Source organism: Amphiura filiformis, chromosome 11, assembly GCF_039555335.1.
Source record: "Amphiura filiformis chromosome 11, Afil_fr2py, whole genome shotgun sequence".
In the NCBI taxonomy this organism is placed as follows: Eukaryota; Metazoa; Echinodermata; class Ophiuroidea; order Amphilepidida; family Amphiuridae; genus Amphiura; species Amphiura filiformis.
The window spans coordinates 30,028,527-30,053,938 of record NC_092638.1 but is presented as its reverse complement, the minus strand read 5'-3'; the positions used below and the strand labels follow the sequence as shown (position 1 = coordinate 30,053,938).

The following is a 25,412-nucleotide window of genomic DNA, read 5'->3' as shown; positions in this document are numbered from 1 at the left end:
GGGCGGCGGAAGAAGAAGGGCGGCAAACGAAGGGCGGCGGAAGAAGAAGGGCGGCAAAAAGAATTAGTAAAGAAAAAGGGCGAAAAAATTTGAAAAGTATAAAAATTGTGAAAAAATTGTACTATACATCAAAATGTGTTGCTTTTAGGGCGCTAGCGCTTATAATCCTTTTATTTTATTATTTTTTTTTCTCTTCACTTTTTCAAACCACCGAAAAAAAATTGGGTCAAACTTTTCGGGTTGTTGAGGAAGGGGCGGCAAAATTGAAATTTCTTCAGCCCCCGGGCTATTAGCGGCCACAGTACGCCACTGACATACGATTTTCGGGTAGCCATGTTTTGACCAGAGGTCAAAAGGTCACATGACCTTGAAAATTACTGCAAATCAGATGTCCCATGACCCTTTCACCCCATGTCAAGTCATAGCTGGTGTAAAATTGTATCTTGTTATGTCAGGCGGATTTATGTCAGGCGGATTTATCCGCCTGATATACTTTCTTCTTTAGTAGAACCAAAATTGCTACTAGTGCCAGACGCTTGCACCAATTTTGCACCAAACTTGGCCAAAAGAAGCACTGACCCAAGCTTAATATAACCTCTACACGGATAGGGGTCAAAGGTCACGTAAGGGTTATTAGGGGTCATTTTGTGAAAATCTTAAAAATGCTACTGCTCCTTTAAATGATATGTTGTTAGGTTTGGAAATTATGCAAAGGTCATGTGAGGTCAAAGGTCTGGTCAAATCTAAAGTTGCTCCGATTGGGCTGTAACTTGGGGAAAATGATCCCTGACACTTGGGGAGTATGAAACCGCAAAGGTCATGTGAGGTCAAAGGTCAGGTCAAATTAGAAGTTGCTCTGATTAGGCTGTAACTCGGGGAAAATGATCATTGACTTTTGGTGAGTATGAAACCATAAAGGCCATGTGAGGTCAAAAGTCAGGTCAGATTTGAAGGTGCTCCGATCAGGCTGTAACTTGGGGAGAATGATCCCTGACACTTGGGGAGTATAAAACCGCAAAGGTCATCTGAGGTCAAAGGTCAAGTCAAATTTAAAGTTGCTCCGATTGGCCTGTAATTCAGGAAAACAATCCCTGACACTTCAGGAGTATAAAAGTACAAAGGTCATGCGAGGTCAAAGGTCAGGTCAAATTTAAAAGCTCCGATCGGGCTGTAACTTGGAGAAATGATCCCTGACACTTGGGGATAATGAAACCATAAAGGTCTTCTGAGATCAAAGGTCAGGTCAAATTTTAAGTTGCTCCAATGGGCTGTATCTCAGGGGGAATGATCCCTGACACTTGGAGATTATGCAACTGCAATGGTCATTCGAGGTCAAAAGTCAGGTCAAGTTAAATATTGCTACGATCAGGCTGTAACAGCTTGCGGAAAATGATCCCTGGCACTTGGAGAGTATGAAACTGTAAAGGTCATCCGAGGTTACAGGTCAGGAAAGGTCAAATGTTAAAATAGGCCCGATTGGGCTTAAACGGAATGCAAATTACCCTTGATTTGAGAGAGTCAACTCAAGTTTACCCGAGGTCAAAGGTCAAATGAGGTCAATCAGAAGTCACCGCCTGACATTCGTGGCTCGTGAGCCACAGTAGCTCTAGTTATATACTGTGAAGCTCCAAAATCTTCTTTCTTCTTTAGTAGAATCAAAAATTGCTACTAGTGCCAGACGCTTGCACCAATTTTGACCAAACTTGGCCACAAGAAGCACTGACCCAAGCTTAATATAACTTCTACACGGATAGGGGTCAAAGGTCACGTAAGCGTTATTAGGGGTCATTTTGTGAAAATCTTAAAAATGCTACTGCTCCTTTAAATGACATGCTATGACCACCAAACATGGTCAGCAAGAACCACTGGCCCAAGCTTCAAATAAGTTGTACCACAGATTGGGGTCAAAGTTCATGTAAGGCTTTATAGGGGTCATTTTGTGAAAATATTTGCGTGAAATGTAATGAAGCAGCTATCATTAGAGGCAGCAATTTGGCAGATAATTTGAATTTGTGCAGGGAGACAGCTATTTGATAAAATAGCTGAGGAAAATGAAAAAAAATTATGCTGTCCCATGATGCATTTATGAAAATACACACTAAAGGTATGTGGTATATGCTATATAGTTGCTTGTGCGGTGGGGATGTTGGTCAAATTTTATTCCTTCCCATGATGCATTTATGAAAATCAATACATACACACTAAGGCTATATGGTAAATGCTATATAGCAATAATGGTGAATACTTGGGTGGGGGAGGATTTTGAAATATGTCCGATTTGGCTAAAACTTATATATAATAATCCTTGATATATAAGGGGATCATGAAACATCAGCTAAGGTCATCCAAGGTCAAAGAGCAAATGTTAAAGTTTCTCTGATGGGGCCGTAACTCTGGGAAAACAATCCCTGGCACTTGGGGAGTATGAAACTGCAAAGGTCATCTGAGGTCAAAGGTCAGGTCAAATTTAAAGTTGCTCCGATTGGCCTGTAACTCAGAGGAAATGATCCCTGACACTTCAGCAGGAGTGTGAAACTGCAAAGGTCATCGGAGGTCAAAGGTGAGGTGAAAGTTAAAGTTGCTCCGATTGGGCTGTAACTTGAGGAAAATGATCCCTGACACTTTGAAAGTGTGAAACTTCAAAGGTCATCATAGGTCAAAGGGCAGGTCAAATTAAATATTGCTCCGATCAGGCTGTAACATCTTGCAGAAAATAGGCACGATTAGGCTTTAATGTGATGCAAATTACCCTTGATTTGAGAGAGCATGAGTAGTCAACCCAAGTTTACCTGAGGTCAAAGATCAAATGAGGTCAATCAGAAGTCACCGCCTGACATTCGTGGCTCGTGAGCCACAGTAGCTCTAGTTTATTTTTGTACTTTTGCAGTTCATATCTATGCACAACTACCAAAACTATGACAATTGATTGAGTAAAACTGGGGAATTGCTCCATGATACTACCCCTACCCTTAATTTAGCAACTCTTAAGGGATCTGATATTAACGTTTAGGGACGTTTTCACGTATTTTTTGTGGGAGCTGAGAGTATACACCTGACATATCGAATTGCATTCTGAATACGAGGAATGTCCTTCTGATATCAAATAATTTAATTTTTTGAAATTCGCGATATAATACAAATTTTATGACAATGTATTAAAATTTGATATTTTTAATATTGAAAATTTTGACCTTTCATTTTTAAGATATACAATGTTTTCCCCAAAAGACCTACATGTTTTGGTGTTTTGGGGAAAAAAATCCATATCTTCAATACGAAAGGTCAAATTTTTCAATATTGATCGTCGGCTTTTCATCCCAGCTACATATACTTTACGTACATGTCATTAGATTGATAAAGTTTACTTCGAGGACTGTTTGATATCAAAAATATCAATTTTTAATCATTTGCCATAAAATGTGTATTACATAGCAAATTTCAAAAAATCAAAATTATTTGATTATCAGAAGGACATTCTTCGTATTCAGAATGCAATTCGATATGTCTGATGTGCTCTCATGTCCCACAAAAAAATACTGTGCCAACGTTCATACCCCAACCCTTAATACAATAGATATTTACCTACATACCTGTCTTTATCGAAAAAAATAATTGTAACAAACTAGAGATTATTTACTTCCTGGTGAATGTTTTTGAAGGTCCAAAAAGCTACCCATAGTTTTTATTATTGACTATGATATCATTTGAATGCCAATTTCCACCAGATTGTTCCTACTGAATACTCTATAGAGTTATACAGTACGAAATAGCAAATAAGTAGGGATTTTGTAATTCATCTAAAATGTCCCGCTACAGAAATAGGTTTGAAGATTCATCCAGGTAGTAAATATTGATTTTTAAACTTAAATCTGAACAACTGGACCAGGGGCGTAGGCAGCTTTCTTGGTCAGGAGGGGCAAAATAAAATGTCGGGGGCACAGACGAAAAAACAAATGCAGTTGCATCATACATAGCCTAAATTTATACCGGTTTTGTTTTTAGAGAGCTTTATTGGGACGATGCGCGCGAGTAGCGCAAATTTTTTTTTATATTTTACACTATTATGGCCCATGATCGGGGTGAATTTTGGTAGAAAAGGGGCTCCTTGCCCCCTTTTCTAGGCTATGCCCTCCACATTTTCTCTTTCATTTTTTGTCAGAGGGGCACTTTTTTCTTTCATTTTTTGTCGGGGGGGGGGCACTCTGCTCCCCTTGCCACCCCACTGGCTACGCTACTGAACTGGACTTACTGATATGAGTGGCAAATGTTCACATCCAATCCTGAATGCATTTTAGCGGAAATTTTAGCGTCAAAGTTAGCATTCAAACAGTTACCTCGCAGGTTGAACTCGACTGTAACCTATACAAATTAATGTTATACAAAAGAGGGGACAGTCTTGCCTAGAAAACGTATTTTTGCCTCGTAAAAGTCTCGACCATTTTATTGTGTGAACTACATCGCAAAGAATATGACTTTCCCTTGTAAAGGCACCAGCCGACATATTAACATTCGTATCTCAATGATTAAAACTGATTATACCTGGCCATGATGATTTTGCGATCCTGTTCCAAAGTACATACACCCTTAAAATAGTGCATGACGGGATATACGGGGAAAGGAAATTCTGAAGAAAATGAACTATAAAAATGTTAATTAAACGATTCATTACAGACATAGTGTGGTGGTTCTCGTCGGACAAGACTATCTTCAAGATCATGTGATGACCTTGGACAGTTTTATGGAGTCGGGAGCTCATCAGAAAGTTAAGCTGCTGGTACAGCACTGTGGTGATAGAGTCGTTGCTTTAAACAACAATGCAGAAGGACGCGAAAGAGAAGACCAGATTCAAAAACTGGAGAATGAAATCACAAAGATTGGCAATGCCGAAGAATACACGGGCGATGGCAGTGAGGCAACCAATACATCCATGACATTGGGAGGAGATATCAGTAATGCCGTAGAAACAGCAACAACGTATTTTCAACAGTCACGGTTTTGGCAGACTATCAAAAGGTCAAGCAAACCTAAACTAATAATAATATCCTTACCTTTAATTGTAGGGTTAGGGTATATTGGTAGGGGTAGGCTCCTTAACCCTATGTGCAAGTCCCTACACGAACTTTTAAAATTTCTATTACTCTTGTACAGTCATTGGTTTGTTGGATGTCAGCATGATATGAATATCCTATAGAATTATGTGAACGTACTAGTGCAGTGCGATATTTAAAAAAATGCTTTAATCTGTTGCTATGATAGTAGATGGCCTTTGGAATGAAATGTGGTCAGAAAACAATTCGTCGGCATTTTTTGTTAGAAGCTGTCAACCACTCAGAACTTTATACCCATATTATCACTCTGTATAGAATGGGGTGTTGCCAAAAATATAAATTTCATTTCCAGTTATTTTTTAGTCAATTTGCCCAAAAATTGTGATTTGAAACATTTTTTACAAATGAACCATTGTAGTGTGCTTAGGACATAATCTTTTTAAAACAATTTTTGGAATCAATGGAAGACACTTAGCAGAAACTAAAAGTGACAAAATTCAAAAGTGATTGTTCTGGTATTTCCCCCCTGAAAATCGCACAATTTGGACAATTTTGTTACATATATAAATTTAAGTCTAATTCTTTGCTCTACTTAGTTTATGGCAATCTAACAAGCCTTCAAAATTTTCTCTACAAATACCACTTGATATGAGTAAAAGAAATTATGTGTTGCCAGCGATCAAAATGTAATTTTTACGTAGTTTTTGATGATTTCATCCTAATTTAAACATGTTACACATGGATGGTCATTGGATCTCATTGTACTTGTTGTCGGCATTTTGTTGTACTAGTAGAATTCCTTCTTCAAGAATTTTGTGTTGCCACAATTAATTTTAACAAAAAAAATGCTTAAATGGACCCAAAAAAGGTCAAATGCATTACAAATAATTTGCTTTATCGTAAATCAGCTCTTAAATGTTTTATGTCGTCTGATATTATTTTAAGTAATATTGTAAAGTATTGCCATTAGTAAATACGAGTGTAAGGAATATTATAATATAAATATTCCAAATTTACCCAAAATGTGTAAACATTGCAAATGCCACAAAACACTTTTTTCACAACTGCTAAGATGACACGCAATCAGTAAACAACACACAAAAGTAGCGTGATCAAGTTTGATAAGAACGGTAAACACAACCAAATTTATACATCCAATGTCTATTAGGGAACGTTTGATGATATCCTATAAACGAAAGTGATTTTGTTAGGAGGCTGACAATTCACGCCCTGTAACATAAGTGTGAAATGTTGAACATTCCGACCCGAAAGATCAACTTTGACCGACATTTAACATCGAAGTTATTTTGGACCACTTCTGGTCTCCTTACAGTCTAGAGGAAAATCTCAAATACGTGCTTGTATAAAATTGTTGAAGCATTTTTGAGTAAAAGCTGATCACCTAGGTATCTTTACTAATTTGGTCCTGCTGAATAAAAAAAATGGTGGTGAGCAAGCGTTATTTTGAGTCTATGACCTTCAAATTGACCTCATATTGTTATACAGGGGTCACAAATTAAACTTCATACTTAACAAAGCACATCTCAGTCCTTTGCCACCATTCCACTGAAGTACCTAACTTAAAACTTTTAAACAAAATTTTGCATGCATATTACCTGCAAACATTTTAATGTAATTCCATAGCTCTTTCATTCTGCAGCTATGCTATTTAGCAGAACTGATGACTGGGTTACATCAGTTTTACATTTATATAGATTGATATCCGCAAGTCATACATGCCTCTTAAACTGATGGAATTGAAGACTGCACTTTCTTCAGATACTCATCATTCATTTCAGGCCATCCCCCTGTCGCTAGTAAAATAAATCAACAGTTTGTATTGCGGAGTTCCCTTGTAGCCACACCTTTGCTTCAAGTTCAAATTCAGCGAAATATATAGCCTATACTTTGCTTGAAATTATGTGTCAAACGTACCTACCGGTTATTACGCTTCAAAATTGTTCAGATATCACCAAAACATAAATTGGCTATAAGCATACGACAACATGCATAACCATAATCACGCTACTGTTGATCATTCCCACCAGGGGCGTAGCCAACTTTCTTGGTGGGGGGGGCAAAAATTCAGGGCACAGACAAAAAATTGCAGTTACAATACATACCGGTTTTGTTTTTTAGAGAGACATCGAAGAATCTGTCGGTAATCGTGGTGCACTCCGAACTCTATAGTCACCCGATGCCTATTGTTGTACAAGGCTCTCTCAATCATTCAATGAGGCAATATAAACGACCACATTTGGTGTTGAAATGAGCAAAATTTGCGTTAACCCTTTTCACTGTAAAATCAATTTTCTCGGACAAATGAAAAGCAATGATTTTCAGTTTTTCAGTAAATGTCAAAAGGACACTATAATGCTTGGTACTGTATATTTTTTTTCAAACCCTGATGTTAAACTTAGGTGTAAAATTTAGGCTTCTAGTGTTAGATTATCGATTATCATAGGCTTCAACTTGCCCCGCGAGGTTTTTGGGGATCAACGTTTTTGCTTTTCAAAGTAACATAATTCGCAAACGAAAAATATTTCCCAACTTTCTAAAGCACATCATATAAAGCTATGTCATAGTTTTGTCAGAATTTCGGTTTTGATTGCGCCATTTTTCAATTCCGATTTCCAATTTTGTCAAAATCAACTGGCGAATGTACCCATGGATGGATGATTTTGCAAGCCACAATAGAAATATCGATTATTTCTGCTGGTTATATTAGAAATGAAGCACTGGTTGGACATTTTGGCAGTCGCAAAAAAAAAACGTGAAATCAAAACGACATGATGTGCCTTACAGAGGTGGGAAATATCTTCTTTTTTTTTTAAAAAAAAAGGTATATCCAAGCACTATGTTTTTAATTGCTTTATATTTGACCGAGAAATTGAATTTCATAGCAAAAAGGTGTATCTCTGAATTGTGCTGATTTCAACATGTATCGATCGACTTTTATTTATTATTTATTTATTTATTTATTTATTCATTTATTAGACTTCATCACTGGTACGTATAAAATTATTGCGCATCAAAATATTGAAAAATAAAAATATTGAAGATTTAAAAAAAACATGACTGTTAAAAGACCAGCGAATAGGCTGGGATAAACAGGTGTAAATTCACCTCTAGAACCATCCCACCTAAAAAGCGCCCACCTTTTAGCGCGACTATGCATAACAATAGAAACTGGTCAGTAACGTACTGAATGCAATATTCATGAAGTCGTACAATTGGGTGACACTAGGTGTTTGTATTCATACATTGGGCGTATCGACCCGTATCGACAACTTATAGCGTTTTCATTTATTTTATTCAAAATAACCGCACAACCTACTTTGGGCGCCGCCTTGGAATTACATATGTGACCCCTCGGCACAACTGAGCCCTGAAGTCGCCAATCATCATTTTTGAGATATTCAACCAAAATATTCTGCTTGAAATTAGCTTTAAAATGATGTATATCATGTCTATAGTACTTGACATTTAAGTAGTGAAAAATCAATAAAACAGTCAATAAATCCTTTGTTTCCTATTGTTTATTGTTAAGTTCGATGGAGCATATCTCAATAGTGGCACTGGCGACATCCGGGCTCAGTTGTGCCGAGGGGTCACATATAAGGTTTGTGTGTGGCCAATTTGAGGTTACTCAAGCATACCCTTGGGCTGTAATAATGGTACCACTTTCTCGAGTTGTTTATTGTTTTAAAAAAAATTAACTTGTTCCATCCAGGGCTTGTTCAAATAAGTAATGTTAAGCCGTGAAACACAACATATGTATAGGACTACTTTAAAACAAAATGCTAATAATGTTATGTCATTATGTAATTAGAGTCACGCGGTAGCCGTGACCAGCAAGTTTTTAAAAAAAAAGACTGATAAAGAAGACTAATAACATATGCTCCCGCGAGACTATATTTACACCTAACATTAAAACACTTGACTTCTATTGTTCGATGTTATTTTTCGCTGGGTACAAAATGTATCTAAAACCATGGTAAATGTTATTTACAGTCCCAGGTGTAATATCTTGACAACTCATTAATTCCAAAAGGGCCACCAATCCTACAGTCAATCATTGTTCGTAATAAACAAATATTTTTGCTTCCATTTCACGCGGTATTTCATAGCGAAAATTAGTTGCAAATCAAACTGATCCAGAATTTTTGGACACTGCTACAGGTCTACCTGGTTCTCACCTTCACACTACTTTTTCAGATTCACTTCCAAATATACCCTAGCAGTTTCTGAGATACCCTACATACAAATTCTGAGCCCCATTCGCCAAAAAATCAAATTTTTCACAATTCTTTTGTTCTTATCGGACGACGCATCCATTTATATAATAAATGCTGTATTTCGACACAGAAATTTTCAGCAGAGGCCCGTGGCCTAATGGTTAGGGCGTTTGACTCCAGATACGCTATCCCGAGTTCGAAACCCGGTGACCAACTGATATTTTTTTCAATATTTTATTAAACAATTTATTGTCATTAATCAAGGATAACATAATTTTAAACATCCAGTGCTATTGTGATATTATTTTTTTATTAAAGCAATTTAAAAACACAGCATAGTGTGATACAACACCATCAAGGATCAAAAGAAATCTGAATAACACAAGAAACTAGATCAGGTATTTATAGGGTATACGACGTTACTCATTGTTATTCTCATAATATATTTTGTCCTACCACGGACAAATTCGCATGATAATAGGACAATAAAACATGATTGTGATATGTATGAATGGTTGTTGAATCGATTTAGAGACCTGACTCTCTGTCATCTTCAGCTATCGTAGAACATGACAATTGTCATACCGTCCCGGTAGGTTGATTACAAACACTCTGTAGGTGTGGAAAATTGTTCCGCTAGTATGGAAGGCCAGCAGGAAAAAAATCCAAATAACATTTATCAAGCATATATAGTACGGAAGCGTCTATGTGACACAACTTGACAAGATAATTATCTTGCCATGTCGACTTATTATCAGCATTATGTCAACATGACGATATAAAATATCTCGCCAAGACAACTGAACAAACAAGTCAACATGGCAAGATATATTATCATGCTAAGTCGACATACCAAAAATGGACATCGTCTTCGCGAAATAAATTATTATGCCAAGTCAATTTAGCAACAAATTAATGTCAACATAGCAGGATATTTTGTCACGTCCAGTTAACTTAAAAACAAACAACAAGTCAACATGGTAAGATAAATTATCATACCAAGTAATAGTAATTTTTGACACCGTATAATTTAAATTATTGAAAAGCATCCTCGGGATGTAGAGGAGGGGCGGCCCGAAATTAAAGGGAAAATTAAAACCACAAATCTCAAAAGACCGCCGACAACCGCCGCTTAATATGGATATCCAACTAGATTGCCCCGCAGGGCTACAAAGAACCACAAACTGCGAAATTTGGATATCCAGCTAGATTGCCCCGCAGGACTCAGGAACCACAAATCTTGAAATATGGATATCCTACAAATTAAAACCACACACCGCGAAAAACCGCCAACAACTGCCGCTCAATAGAAATATCCAACTAGATTGCCCCGCAGGGCTACAAAGAACCACAAACCGCGAAATTTGGATATCCAACTAGATTGCCCCGCAAATGCTAAAAGAACCACACACCGCGAAATATGGATGTCCAACAAGTTTTAACTATAAATTAGTCCTCGATAGAGGGCAAGGCTTGAAGGATTAGGGAAATTATAACAACGAACCGCGAAAGTTACCTTAACAAACAATATAAGTCAAAATGGTAAGATAAATTATCATACCAAGTAATAGTAATTTTTGACACCGTATAATTATTGAAAAGCATCCTCGGGATGTAGAGGAGGGGCGGCCCGAAACTTTAAAAAGAGGGAAAATTAAAACCACAAATCTCAAAAGACCACCGACAACCGCCGCTCAATAGGGATATCCAACTAGATTGCCCCGCAGGGCTACAAAGAACCACAAACCGCGAAATTTGGATATCCAGCTAGATTGCCCCGTAGGACTCATGAACCACAAATCTTGAAATATGGATATCCTACAAATTAAACCCACAAACCGCGAAAAACCGCCAACAACTGCCACTCAATAGAAATATCCAACTAGATGGCCCCGCAGGGCTATAAAGAACCACACACCGCGAAATATGGATGTCCAACAAGTTTTAACTATAAATTAGCCCTCGATAGAGGGCAAAGCATGAAGGATAAGGAAAATTATAACCACGAACCGCGAAAGACCTCCAACAACCGCCGCTCAACAGATATATCCAACTAGATTGCCTGCAGGGCTACAAAGAACCACAAACGGCGAAATTTGGATATCCAACTAGATTGCCCCGCAGGGCTACAAAGAACCACACATCGCGAAATATGGATATCCAACAAGCTTAAACAATAAATTAGCCCCGATAGAGGACAGGGCTTGAAGAATAAAGGAATACCACAAACCGCGAAAGACCGCCAACAACCGCCGCTCAATAGAGATATCCAACTAGATTGCCTGCAGGGCTACAAAGAACCACAAACGGCGAAATTTGGATATCCAACTAGATTGCCTCAGGGCTACAAAGAACCACGTACATTTTATAGGTTTAGCTACATATACTCGTATAGTCGACATACCAAAAATGGACATCGTCTTCGCGAAATAAATTATTATGCCAAGTCAATTTAGCAACAAATTAATGTCAACATAGCAGGATATTTTGTCACGTCCAGTTGACTTAAAAAACAAACAATAAGTCAACATGGTAAGATAAATTATCATACCAAGTAATAGTAATTTTTGACACCGTATAATTTAAATTATTGAAAAGCATCCTCGGGATGTAGAGGAGGGGCGGCCCGAAATTAAAGGGAAAATTAAAACCACAAATCTCAAAAGACCGCCGACAACCGCCGCTTAATATTCAAGTGCAATCTGGGATTATATGACATCAATCTAGATGATTATGTAGTTTTTAATGGTATTAACAAAGACCGTCCCACCACCAGATTTTCCTCTGATCCTTTGTTGCTGGTAAATCAGCTTTCTAAAACTGAGTGCCACAAGATGGGCTTTTTTCAGCGTATGGTGCCCATTTGGAACCAGCTCCCTAGTATTATCAGATCTACAAATTCTGTTGCTTCATTTAAGCACCAAGTTTTGGAGTTTTACCAGTCCAAATTTGCTCGCACCTTTGATGCAACTTCTGTTTGCACTTGGACCTCTTTTTGTAATTGTCCAAATTGCAGGCAAATGTAACTTACCTGCATTTTCCCCCTCTAATTTATTTTTCCCTTCCTTCTTTTTTGGTTTTGGTGGGGCGGTCTTAGAGGTGCCTGGCACCTGTTCGCTCCAGCCATTCACTGGACTTTTTCAAACAAATGTTCCTTTCATAATTTTTTGTAATTTTTGATGTAACTTATGTGCAATATTATATATTTCTTGTAATTCTGTGCCAGTGATAAAGTGTAATAAATAAATAAATAAAATAAAATAAATAAAATAAATAAAATATGGATATCCAGCTAGATTGCCCCGCAGGACTCAGGAACCACAAATCTTGAAATATGGATATCCTACAAATTAAAACCACACACCGCGAAAAACCGCCAACAACTGCCGCTCAATAGAAATATCCAACTAGATTGCCCCGCAGGGCTACAAAGAACCACAAACCGCGAAATTTGGATATCCAACTAGATTGCCCCGCAGTTCTATAAAGAACCACACACCGCGAAATATGGATGTCCAACAAGTTTTAACTATAAATTAGTCCTCGATAGAGGGCAAGGCTTGAAGGATTAGGGAAATTATAACAACGAACCGCGAAAGTTACCTTAACAAACAATATAAGTCAAAATGGTAAGATAAATTATCATACCAAGTAATAGTAATTTTTGACAACGTATAATTATTGAAAAGCATCCTCGGGATGTAGAGGAGGGGCGGCCGAAACTTAAAAAAGGGAAAATTAAAACCACAAATCTCAAAAGACCGCCGACAACCGCCGCTCAATAGGGATATCCAACTAGATTGCCCCGCAGGGCTACAAAGAACCACAAACCGCGAAATTTGGATATCCAGCTAGAATGCCCCGCAGGAATCATGAACCACAAATCTTGAAATATGGATATCCTACAAATTAAACCCACAAACCGCGAAAAACCGCCAACAACTGCCACTCAATAGAAATATCCAACTAGATTGCCCCGCAGGGCTATAAAGAACCACACACCGCGAAATATGGATGTCCAACAAGTTTTAACTATAAATTAGCCCTCGATAGAGGGCAAAGCATGAAGGATAAGGAAAATTATAACCACGAACCGCGAAAGACCTCCAACAACCGCCGCTCAACAGATATATCCAACTAGATTGCCTGCAGGGCTACAAAGAACCACAAACGGCGAAATTTGGATATCCAACTAGATTGCCCCGCAGGGCTACAAAGAACCACACATCGCGAAATATGGATATCCAACAAGCTTAAACAATAAATTAGCCCCGATAGAGGACAGGGCTTGAAGAATAAAGGAATACCACAAACCGCGAAAGACCGCCAACAACCGCCGCTCAATAGAGATATCCAACTAGATTGCCTGCAGGGCTACAAAGAACCACAAACGGCGAAATTTGGATATCCAACTAGATTGCCTCAGGGCTACAAAGAACCACGTACATTTTATAGGTTTAGCTACATATACTCGTATTTTTTATTGTCATAAATCAAGGATAATATTATTCAAACTTCTATTTTTCGTTTTATTCGTCTTATGTAGTACTTCGTAACCGGATGACTTTTCAAGCTTGGAGCTACTCGGCTTCATTCATAAAAAGAAAGGAAATCTACCAAAAAACGTTGACAACGTAAAGAAAGCAGCAAGTTTAAAAGCCCCACCTCGGCTCACTTTTTGAAACTTGGTCCCATTTTGAACATCAAATACAGCGCTTCCAACGTTTTAATAATAGCATGACTGGCATTATATGCCTATTTGTTATTTATTTAATTCGATCATTAATCATGAAATTAATATTATAAAACAAAACATATATAGGATGTTGGCTTACCATGCAAGAGCAAGATTATAACCTTTCTGATCTTACAAATTAATATCGCATCGGCACATTAAAGACTCATAACACATATGGAAATGTTTGAAGTTGATAATATTATGATAAAGTTTAAATCAGTTCCAGGAAATCAGTACGTTTTACAAATGGGACCAAGTTTCAAAAAGTGAGCCGAGGTGGGGCTTTTTAAACTTGCTGCTTTCTTTACGTTGTCAACGTTTTTTTGGTAGATTAGGTCTTACATGTATATACTACTTGCACTCTTAGGGGTTTAGAAGAGTAAAAGAAGCGAAAAAGAATAGAAATCTTATATTTGCTAATGTGAATGTCTTAAAATAATTACAGTTGCATACTGTATCACGTTGGACCATTTGAATCAGGATTATATGGATTAAAAATATATTAATAAATTTTCAAACCGAAATACTGCGGTAAACATCGTGGTAGTAAGTTTATGTAACTACAATGCGTATAATAGTATAGCTACCATTGATTATTATAATGACTCGCAAATACAAAATTGGAATTTGTTAGGCTATAGGCTGTTCCCGGCCCAATTTTATATCAAAAGTGGACATTTTTGGGTAACAAAATTTATCACCAAATGTTTCAAAATGCCCATGGTACTCTTTGTAAATCCATCTATAATTGTCCCACAGCTACACTCTTATTTTCCGCATACGAAATCATTAAACAACTTTATGCAATCGTAAGCAACGGGTTCACTACATGGCGCGGTAACCCGTTTATTGGTTAAAAGTTGTAACTCTCTTCACGGTTTAAGAAACCTAATCAATGGTTAGTTAAATTTGTAACTTTTGACATATTAAACAGCGAAATTCGGCATTAATCATCCCGAGTTAAACAACTTAGTTGTTCACAAAGATTAAGCATTTATTGTTTGCATAATTTTTATTCAGCTATTGTTTACTTATTTAATGGATTATATTGGGACCATGAAATTGGGTATTCATTTCTTTCTTTTTTATTTTTTTAAAAAAGGTCCAATTGTGTTGACCTCCGAGTGCAGGCAATGATCATAAATTTGCTTGGATATCCACTTTTAACGACTAATCTCCTTCGGCATGTCTTCCGTCCCATGTACACCAGGCATGGCATGTACATAACGAGGTCCATACATAAAGCAAGACACTCATTTGGGAAGGATCAGACCAAAACAAACAAACAAAAAACAGACAGATACCGCCCGTATATCCATGTGTATCTATGCTGGGATCAATGCATAGAGGTGTCCCTCTTGGAGTCCTATTTGTAGTATATTCACAACACTATACACATGCATTCATCGATCGCGTATCGAATGCGACAGTGTACCGTGCAATTTACACGGCACTGAGCTGACAGATTCGAATACCAAGTTCGATCTGTTAAAAATCAAAACTTCTCTATATTCGCCGGTCATGTTGTAATTCAGTATTATCCTGGGCTTCCCAGCTGCACACCTGAATAATGTAGATGGAAATTGAAGTAGATATTCCGGCAAATGGTTATGATCATTGCTTGTCAGCCACCGCACAATGCCTTGTCGATGCCGTCCGCCATTTTTATCGTATTCTTTGATGAATCTTCGATTAAAATAAGGGTTGCGCGAACTTTCTTGCCGAAATAATGACTTACTTGACTTAACTGCCCGGGCCGGTGTGGCCCTTTGCCTTCTGCCGAGTAAGCCTCCTCCATTCAGTTCTGTCTGTTGCTTGTGTCTTTGCTTCATGTGGGGTCATTCCCAAGTTCCTCTGAATTTGGTCCTTCCATCTGGTTGGTGGACGACCTGGTGGTCTTTTCTTGCTGAAGTCATTAATGTAAGCTTGGTAGGGAAGCCGACGCAGAAGCATCCTGAAGATATGCCCATCCCATTCCACACGTCTCCGGCAGATAACATCATTGATGGAGCTAGTGATCTTGAGACTCTGTCTGATGGAATTGTTGCGGATTTTGTCAAGTAGTGAATCTCAAGCATTGCCCTAAGGTATCGCATTTCAAAAACATCCAGTCTGTGTCGATCGGATTCACGTAACGCCCAGGATTCTGACCCATAGGTGGCAATGGGGAGGATGAGCGACTGGTAGATCCTTACTTTCAGGGATCTGGTGATGTCATGGTTAGACCAGATGGTATTTTTAAATCTACCAAATGCCCAGGCTGTCAACTTGGTTGACAAAACCGGTATGTATTGTATGATGCAACTGCAATTTTTTTGTCTGTGCCCCTGAATTTTTTTGCCCCCCCCCCCCCACCTTGGTTGTCAACATGGATTTCTATTGCTCCCTGTATACCAGGGGAAGCCCATTACTGCAATCAAACACCATGTACACAATTGTGTATTCATATGCTATCCTCCCGTGCAGAGCTCCCTCGCCTAACTGAATGTCACTTTTCATAATCTAAGAGGGCATCACCCACTAGATCACGTTGCCAGAAGACAGGTACTTTCCCTTTTTGATTTTATATGAAATATCATTGTGGACAAGCTAAATTCTAGTCAGGAGGTTAGTGTAAGACCTGCAGAAAACATGAACACTATTTTTGTTCAAATGCTTCAAACATATGTGGTGTAGAATTTTTTTTTTAAATGGTGTGTACAATTGTACACAGTGTGTCTCACCTTGTAAATATATTGTGTTCAGATGTACACAGTGTGACTAATCTTATCAATATATAGGAGTTATTTAGAATACTTTGTACATCATTATAAGTACACTCTTGTTCCGGCAGTTAACAGTCGCCAAGTAGGCCTATAAGAAGAAAAGTTTAAGATTTTTAAACAATTAATGTTCAAAGGCGTGATTTTGCGCTTAATCTGCAAAGTTTAACGTATGTTAAAAGACTGTTAAACTCGAGCGTATAAAGGTGGTTATTTTTTGTTGCGTTAAAAGGCGTTAAACTGTGTAATGTTTAGTGGAATTGTACTTTACCTGTTTAACGATACATCTCGCGCCACGGAATTTTAACCAATTATTGTTTAAAATGACAAAAGCAAATGGCGGCCACGAGTGAATGCTGGTCGTGCTGCTTATGGTCTCCTGAAACTTCGTTCAAATAAGTAGGTTTGAGTCAATCAGGTTGCACCAAACTCGAGATTCGTTTGATAAGTTATGCATAGACATCGTTGAGACATAAAGGATGGATATTGATGCGTTCATTTGCTAGATTTAACAACGTCATTGGGATTGACATTCTAGCGATACTGTACTGTACTGTTCTACGTGCACTGTACATGTATATCACCAATGTGTGTACCGCGATGTTCAGTTTTGGGCATACGCACAATAGCTTACAATGTAGACGAGATGCATTGAAGTATCGGTATGCTGGATACCGTATCGAGTGTGTGAATTTAGTAGCGTTGATGTATTGTATTTTAGCATTGTATCGTAATGCATGCGAGAGAAAAGGCTTACTAGATTTTAATTTTTACTCGGATACATTGCCCGGATACATAGCGGGTTGAACTGATAAAAAAACCAAAATACTTTATGCATGAAATTGTATTTTTGAACGAATCTCACAGTTGACCAAGATCTGATGACTTCAAATCTATCATGAATTATGTTTCAGTATTAAAATTTTTAAAAAAAGAAAGAAAGAAAGTCCCAATCATAATTAAATCCAATACAACCATTGATTAAGCAGTTGTATTTCTTAAACAATCCTTAGATAAAATAGAACATATAAATCATTATCTGTTTAGAGTTATTAAGCAAATATTGATTAAAAGACCTTAAACAACCTAGTTGGTTAAGCACTTAAACTTGAAGCTGGTTAAAGTGCTATATGCATTTATTGGTTAAAAGTTTTAACCAACTATTGATTTGAGCCTTAAACAACAAGAAAATTAAGGGCCCTTAACCAATATTTCGACGAGAGGACCACGTGACTAACACGAGTTTAAGATTGATTAAGATTGTTTAAGACTTTTTTAATTGGCGAAATAAGAGTGTAGTTTTTAACTCTTTTGTGAATACTTCCATTCAATTTATAATTTGCTCTGGATACATTTTTTGGCAAAACCACTCTGTAGGCCTATTATTACAGAGGTAGTTAGAAGTAACTGGTCGGTGATGTGCCCGAAAATGGATCGTGTAGGGTGGAGTAACAAAATTAGTCTCAGAAATCAAGTTTGTGATGTCTTTCTCGGTCTCTCCAAAGACAAGAACCGTTTATTAGCATTTTATACCAAATTAATGAAAAGAGCCTACAGATACGGACGTATGAAGACAACAGAAAAAAGAAACAAAGGGTTGAAGTTTGTTGCTTCACACATGTTACCAAGTTTTACTGCCATTAGTTAGTCATAATGTGTACAATTGTATCCAAAAATCATTGTAAACGTCGTCACTTAGTCACAATGTGTATTTTTTGTACACATGCCCTAATGTGCATAATTGATAAGGTAATTTTTTTTTTTTTAGTTTTTCACAAATTACTATCCAAAATAGTTATAATAAGCATAAAAAATATTTTTTTGATCGAGCCATCTTCCTTCGTGTCCGAAGGGGGTTAATCAAACATGCTGATTAAAGTATTTACTTCGCAAATGTTTAAACAATATTAATGGCACCTGATTAACCCTAAAAATACGAGTAATATGCGCTGTTTAAAACAAAAAATCTTGATCAGGGCAAAAATATTAAATAATTTTCTCCTCAACAGCGTTTTCTTAATATCGGCGATAAGAGTGTATTAAAGAGGATGTTGAGGCGACGTAGTGATATGGCTTTAGAGACACCAATGCCCAAAGTTCTCTGTCCTCAACTGTCTGTACGAGATGATCAAAGTTCAATCCAGTCCAGTCTTTGATGTTATCAATCCACGTCTTCATTGGTCTTCTTCTGCGCCTTACCCTCTGTACCTCCCTGCAGAATGATGTTTTCTACTCCCCATTCCAGAAAAATACAGCACTAATTTTTGGGATTAAAAAAAATATTATCAAGTTCTGCCAAATTAAACATAGCTAAATCATAATCATTCATTTAGTCCTAACTGGAGATAAAAGAAAAAGTTCACTATTTTACTAATTTTTTGAAAAAAGAGCCAAAACATATATTTAAAATGTTAATAATTGTCATGGCTTTTGACATTCCAATACAGCATTCTTCTTTTGCTAGAATAATTATTTGTATTTGTTTGCATTCGCAGAAAGGACCCAGGTGAATCTCAGAACAAGAATGAAAATAACCCTGAGAAGCCATCGCCAACGCAAGGGATATTGGAAAGAGATGTTGAGAAACACGCATATACAAATGCCACATGTACAAAGTGTCATTATTATATCAAAGCTCTAAGCATTTGGGCATTCATGTTAACAATCACCTGTATCATTTTGGGATATTTTCAATTCGTCTTTGCTAATGTTGAAACGCCTGATTTGCGTATTGAGTTATCCCTTTCAATGAATAACTTTAACTACTTTCCCCCATGTCCATGTTTTGCACTTACAAACACTACACTCGATTCTTTTATCAAATCGCTCGAAAAGAATCTGTCCAGTATACTCTGCAAAGAAGACGGACACTGAGGGCACACAGTTATTCAATTATTGTTACCCTTTTTTAAAAGCTGAAGTCCGACAACTTTAGAGCAACATATTGTAGGACTTTACTCTTCATCAGAGCGTTATGCTCTTTTAATAAGCAAATATCTTTGAACGAATAATTAGTAAAATGAGCAAAATATTATAAGCTAGGCCCTAACCCTCGGGAATTGAATGCAAACGTCTTTGTTCTCTCTTTATGCATTATTAAAATAACATTGGATTTGATAAAATTATACACAAAACACCTATGGGAACGAACTATTGAACTTCTGACAACCGGAAGTCACCACATTTCCCACAATGCTTAGGGAAGACGTAACCCCACAATGGATGACTCGCGAGATCCGCATCAATGCACACTCCTCGGATGGCATTTCAATGTGAACTCATTGTGCGCGCAGACGACATCGCGTCATGAGCACCCTACACACACGCAACATGAGCGGCATACGCTGTAACGCTCTTACACAAAACATTCTTAGTCAGTGGGAGTGGTCTATTAGTAGACACATAATCTGATTGGACAATCGCATGATTTTGGGTGTCGTCTATCAGGCGGTAGACGACCCCACGTCATCATGAGTGTTGATAACGCGTAACACGCTCATAGAGGTGCGCGTATGTATCGCGTTGTATGCGTAGACGCAGGTTGGAATACTCGCACGCGCTAGCAGTACGCGCAACAAAAGATGTGAAGTTGTAAACAAGTTTCGTTCATTTTAGAAAAGGGGGAGTTTTTATGACGGTAACTTAATTTTTCCTTTAAAAAATATTTTACAGTTATTAAAATAATATTTAGCTGACTAAGAATGAGAATAAACATAGGAATTTTTATTTTGCCTATCCTCTACCTATGATAGACGACAGGCAGGTCCAATATTTTTATCGTAGTGGCGCCGGCATCCACTACTCAAAATATTGGACCTGCCTGTAGTCTATCACACGGTAGAGGATAGGCAAAATAAAAATTCCTATCGTTTATTCTCTAACTCAATATACGATCATTTTCCAAATGCGGTTTCGGGTGCTGTGTAGGGGCTGTGTAGATAGCTAGCTGCTATTAAAGGTGGTAACCCTATCAGTTTAGGATATGGATTGTCTTCAAACTTACATACAATTTCAAATATTGTCCCCTTTATGCATCTATGTGAGAAAACGAGAACATTTTCAGCGTAAAAGTGAATAATTAGCACAATTAGCAAGCCAATACGTTGGTAAGCATGAATTGCATTGTGGTCCGGCATCCAGAAACAACACTCCCGTCGAGTGCTTCGCCATACCACTACGCCCATCATTCTTGTGACAAAATATCTCATTCTTTTTATTTTAATTTGACCCTTATACATTTCCTTTTAATTTTGTATATTATCATCATGTACATTTTACACTTTTCTTTTATTGTAGGATTTGTTTTAATAAAAAAATGATTTTTTAAATTTTATTTCTAATTAATTAATTAATTAATTTTATAGAGGGGGCATTTTTTCTCATATTTTTTTCATATTCCTCGTATCATATTTAACAAGATAAGGCCTTGTTTTGTATTTATTTCATCCCTTATGTATTTCTTCATTTTTGTTTTAAACGTTTATCATTATAGCGCCCTCATCATTCCGGACCTATTTCCGTTCGTGCGAATTGGTACGGGAGTAAAACGGCTCTTATTCACCGATTCATTTTTTCCTACCCAGAATGTCGAAGGTGGCTACCAGTATAGCCTGTTTGTTTCTTGATTTCTCCGAAAATACATCAAATTGGATCGTCAAATTTCAGGATGGTAATGAGAAAAATATAATCTATTAAATGATACCAAAAACTCATCAACAATGAGAAAAATCGGGGGGATGATGCTGTCGATCGGGTTACGGACCTTTAATGATGCGGCATATTGGTGCGGATCTCGCTCTCGTGTGGAGTCGCCCTATGTCAATATTTCATTTTTGAAAATATAGCTACATTGGAAATTGAATGAACACAGTCTGACATACCGTGATGATTTTCTGCGTACACTGCGTGATGTACTCCAGCGTGTGCGACTGTGAGTGGGTAACGCGGAAGTGAATCCAACCATGCCAACTCAATCGTAATTGGTTAGTACCGTATACAAGGTCGTGCGTTCGCGTTGTAGTTTGAATTACGCAAAATATGATCGCGGCTGGGTCGAATACAGCTGTTGAAAGCTGCGTTCATTCAATTGGAATTCCCACTGTAGTACGAGTAGTGTACAATCATGGTGTGTAATATTGCCTTTGCAAAATATGTTGTAATGTATTACAAAATATAGGCCTACATTATTTGCACTGATATATATTGATTTGTTTGAAAGGTAATAAGGTATTATTGTGTTTTATAATGCACGTAGTTGTGGCGACAGTAAATCACAATGTGCATGATTCTTATGTCGGATGATTAACTCGCACATCGAGGAGACGTTTATGTTTTTATTAATTTATGATCGTATTCTGTATTTTCTTTATTGTACTCTTGTTTTACCTTATTTAAATTATGGAATTCTGATTTGGGGGATATATGTAAAATGTACTAAGATAAAATTATGAAATTACAGAATGGGCTATGAGGATAGTAGCAAATAGTCATTATAGAAGTCATCGTTTCAATATTCATAAGTACCAAACGAGAAGCGCTAGTAAATTCAACTTGATAAAGAACAATAAACCATTTACTGACCATGCCATTCGTACTGCTGGTCCACTATTTTGGAATTCATTGCCAAATTCAATTAAAAAAACCCTGCCAATTCAGTGAAACATTTCCGCGAAATATATAAACTTGAGCATGTTGAGCATTGTGTTTCTCGTTTGTTTGTCTTGCTTTTGTTTCTGTTGGTGGTAACAATTTATTCTTGTTAAGGTTAGCAACTATTTGAAACTGTTGCGATTTGGTAGTGCACAGCATCTTGCGAATGGTAATGAGCTTTGGCAAAAATTTCATTGATCATTTCATAGCGAGTGTGTAGACGAATTCAAATATCACAGATATACTTTTGTAGGTCTTGTGATTCAAACAACACTTTTTGTAGAATGAACTATTGCAAAACATCAAACTGTTATTTTTCAATAATATATTGATTAAGATAATGACAATCGATTTTTTTTTTTGGCTGCTTCGACCAACAATACATCGTGTACCCTTAAGGGCGTGACTTCCTCTGGCCTTACTGATACTTACTTTGTTGATATTGCTTTTTTTTTCTTGCTTTTTTTTTTAAAATTTATATTTGCGTGATTTGTGTGATTTGTGTGAATTATGGAAATTAAATTATCCTGTATCTTGTATCTTAATTTAACAAAATACATGAAAGCCTCATCTATTTCCAGGCGTAACCCATTCGAATTTTAACCACGCAACCATGATTGACCAAGATCGAATTAATGTCCCACCTTTGGTGCGTAAATATCAGTAAGAACTGACAATAAGTCAAAAAGTAACCAGGCTGGAGATCAGGACGATATTCAGTTTTCCGAACGGTTCTTAATCGAACACGCTATTTTCTATGTTTTTCCGAACACACTTTTCTATGGAAGTTTATAAGCCCGAAAGCAAAGAATCATTTGACCAAAACGTGTTTTTTTTTTAATTCCGAAGAGTCATTTGAACGAATATTTCAACCCTTACTCCAAAAGGTCATTATTCTAACATAATATTCATGGAAGGTTTGTTATTCTAAAAGTTTTTATTCCAATACGGCATGTTTGCAGAACAAACATTTTTCGAATAATATTATTATATTTTATATTTCATTTTATTTGTATATTTATTTTGGAGTAAAAACTCGTCGGAGAATGACGCAGTTAAACGGCCCTTCGGACCAAACCCTTGACTATGCCATAGTCGATTTTTGATCATGATGAACGCATTCAGTTGAACTCGAAATTATATTAGTGACATTTTTTTTATATTAGTGACAGTAAAAGTAAAGTATACGTAGGGCGGCTTATATTATTGAATGCAACATATCATAATGGCATAATTATAATGGCACTTCAAAACTAAACAGTTTATTAATCGCGAAAGCCCGAGTTAAAAAAATCTTAGGAAGCTAACAAACAGAGGGAGTATGGTGACTAAAAAGATCAGATTTGAAAATCTATCAATTGTGCACAAATTAATTAAATCAGAGTTTTAATAAGCTTAAATGCAATAGCCCGAGTATGCACAATGGGCAAACGGACTACGGAGGAGTCTAACCAAACCCCTTCAAAGCAAACACCCTTCGGAATTCAGTCCTGCACATATCAGCTTGGTCGTTCCAAGGGGTGAAATCCTAGTCATTGCAAGTAAGTTTGTGCCCCCCCCCCCCGATTAGAGAACCTGGATTACCCAACCAGTGGTGTAGATTTCTGTTTGACATTGGGGGATGGGGTTGAAAATTTCTTGAAGTATAGTGAATCCAGCACCTTTTGACGACTGGTACAAAGGTCGACGGTGTCGGCGGGAGCATTATACTAGGACATTTCCGCGCAAAGCGCGCGAAAAAAGTTCAATACTAAACTTTTTTAGCCGAAATTGAAGCTGAATTTTGCTATAAAGGCCAGGAAGCGTGCAAATATTTGCAATTTTGTCCCCTATTTTTGCCCAAAACATGGTGTTTTTGGCTAAAATGGAAGATGCACAGGGAAATTTGGGGGGCCTGGGCCCGGGCCCATCTGGCCCAATGGTAAATCCGGCCATGCAAATATGCAACCTACATACAGGCGTCAACATTGGGGGATGATTGTATGGACCACCCCGGCAAAATATTTAAGGGATTCACTGAATAGGCCTTTGAAGAACTAGCTGGGTTGAAAATGTACCTCAGTTAACTTGACTCACATCCATTTTACTATTCTACGATTTATTATGTAAGTAACATTGTAAACTTGCTTTGGGTTAATAGTGTTGTTACAAAAATTGCACAGTTTGTAGATAATTCTTTAAGAAATGTTGTGATACCAAACATGCCTATGTGGTCATGACTCTTTGGCATGAAATTAACGGATATCTACCGTACCGTTAAACCCACTTTTATAAACGTAAAGTAAGTCTCGTCATTTGAGACGTGATAACACGATATAACGTGTTATCGTTTTAAAATCTGTTTTGTTTAATTTTGCTATGTTTGTTTAATTGTCTGTTTGTTTTTTGTTTGTTTTCAATGCGTAATCTTCATTTTGTGTTTTATCTGGATTTTATATGGAAACTGCTTAAGATCTTTTCTGAGGATTCGGTGAACAGTTGTACGTTGTTCTCCATTGAAAGTCGACGTACTGATCGTCTTGGGCTTTTCGCCACCGCTCTTCGTATAACATCGATGATTGTAGCCGATCTTCCTGTTCTTCCACGTCCTGCCCGAGATAGATCATGAACAGATCCAGTTAATAGGAATTTCTGCACTACTTGCTGGATTGTATTTCGGCTGGGTGCATAATTTACATTAAAATGTTCCTTAAACTTTGCTTGAGTGAGTTTGTCCGACTTTGTCTCAGCAAAGAACCATACGATCTGAATCTGTTGATCTATAGGAAATTCATCTTCACTTCAACTGTTTTAAAGTAAAGTTTAATATTGTCAATATATCCTATTTTTAATCTAAAATAGCAGTCGCGCTTACGCTAGGCCATGTAATCGGGCGAACTTCGCTACTCCGAAGGTTCGGTATTCCGAAGGTTCGCTATTTCGAAGGTTCACTATTCCGAAAATTAAAAAGGTTCTCTATTACGAAGGTTCTCTATTC

At 37.3% G+C, this 25,412-nt stretch overlaps 1 protein-coding gene across 1 annotated transcript in view; it reads left to right on the top strand.

Annotated features, from left to right (window-relative positions):
• Positions 1 to 24,110, top strand: part of LOC140164707 (uncharacterized) — a 29,531-nt gene extending 5,421 nt beyond the window's left edge. Inside the window, exons 3-4 of the mRNA XM_072188063.1 lie at positions 4,672 to 5,013; positions 19,282 to 24,110. Of these exons, the coding sequence (XP_072044164.1) occupies positions 4,672 to 5,013; positions 19,282 to 19,660 (721 nt within the window). The 3' untranslated portion in view covers positions 19,661 to 24,110. The remainder of the gene's footprint in view (positions 1 to 4,671; positions 5,014 to 19,281) is intronic.
• The last annotated feature ends 1,302 nt before the right edge of the window (positions 24,111 to 25,412 follow it).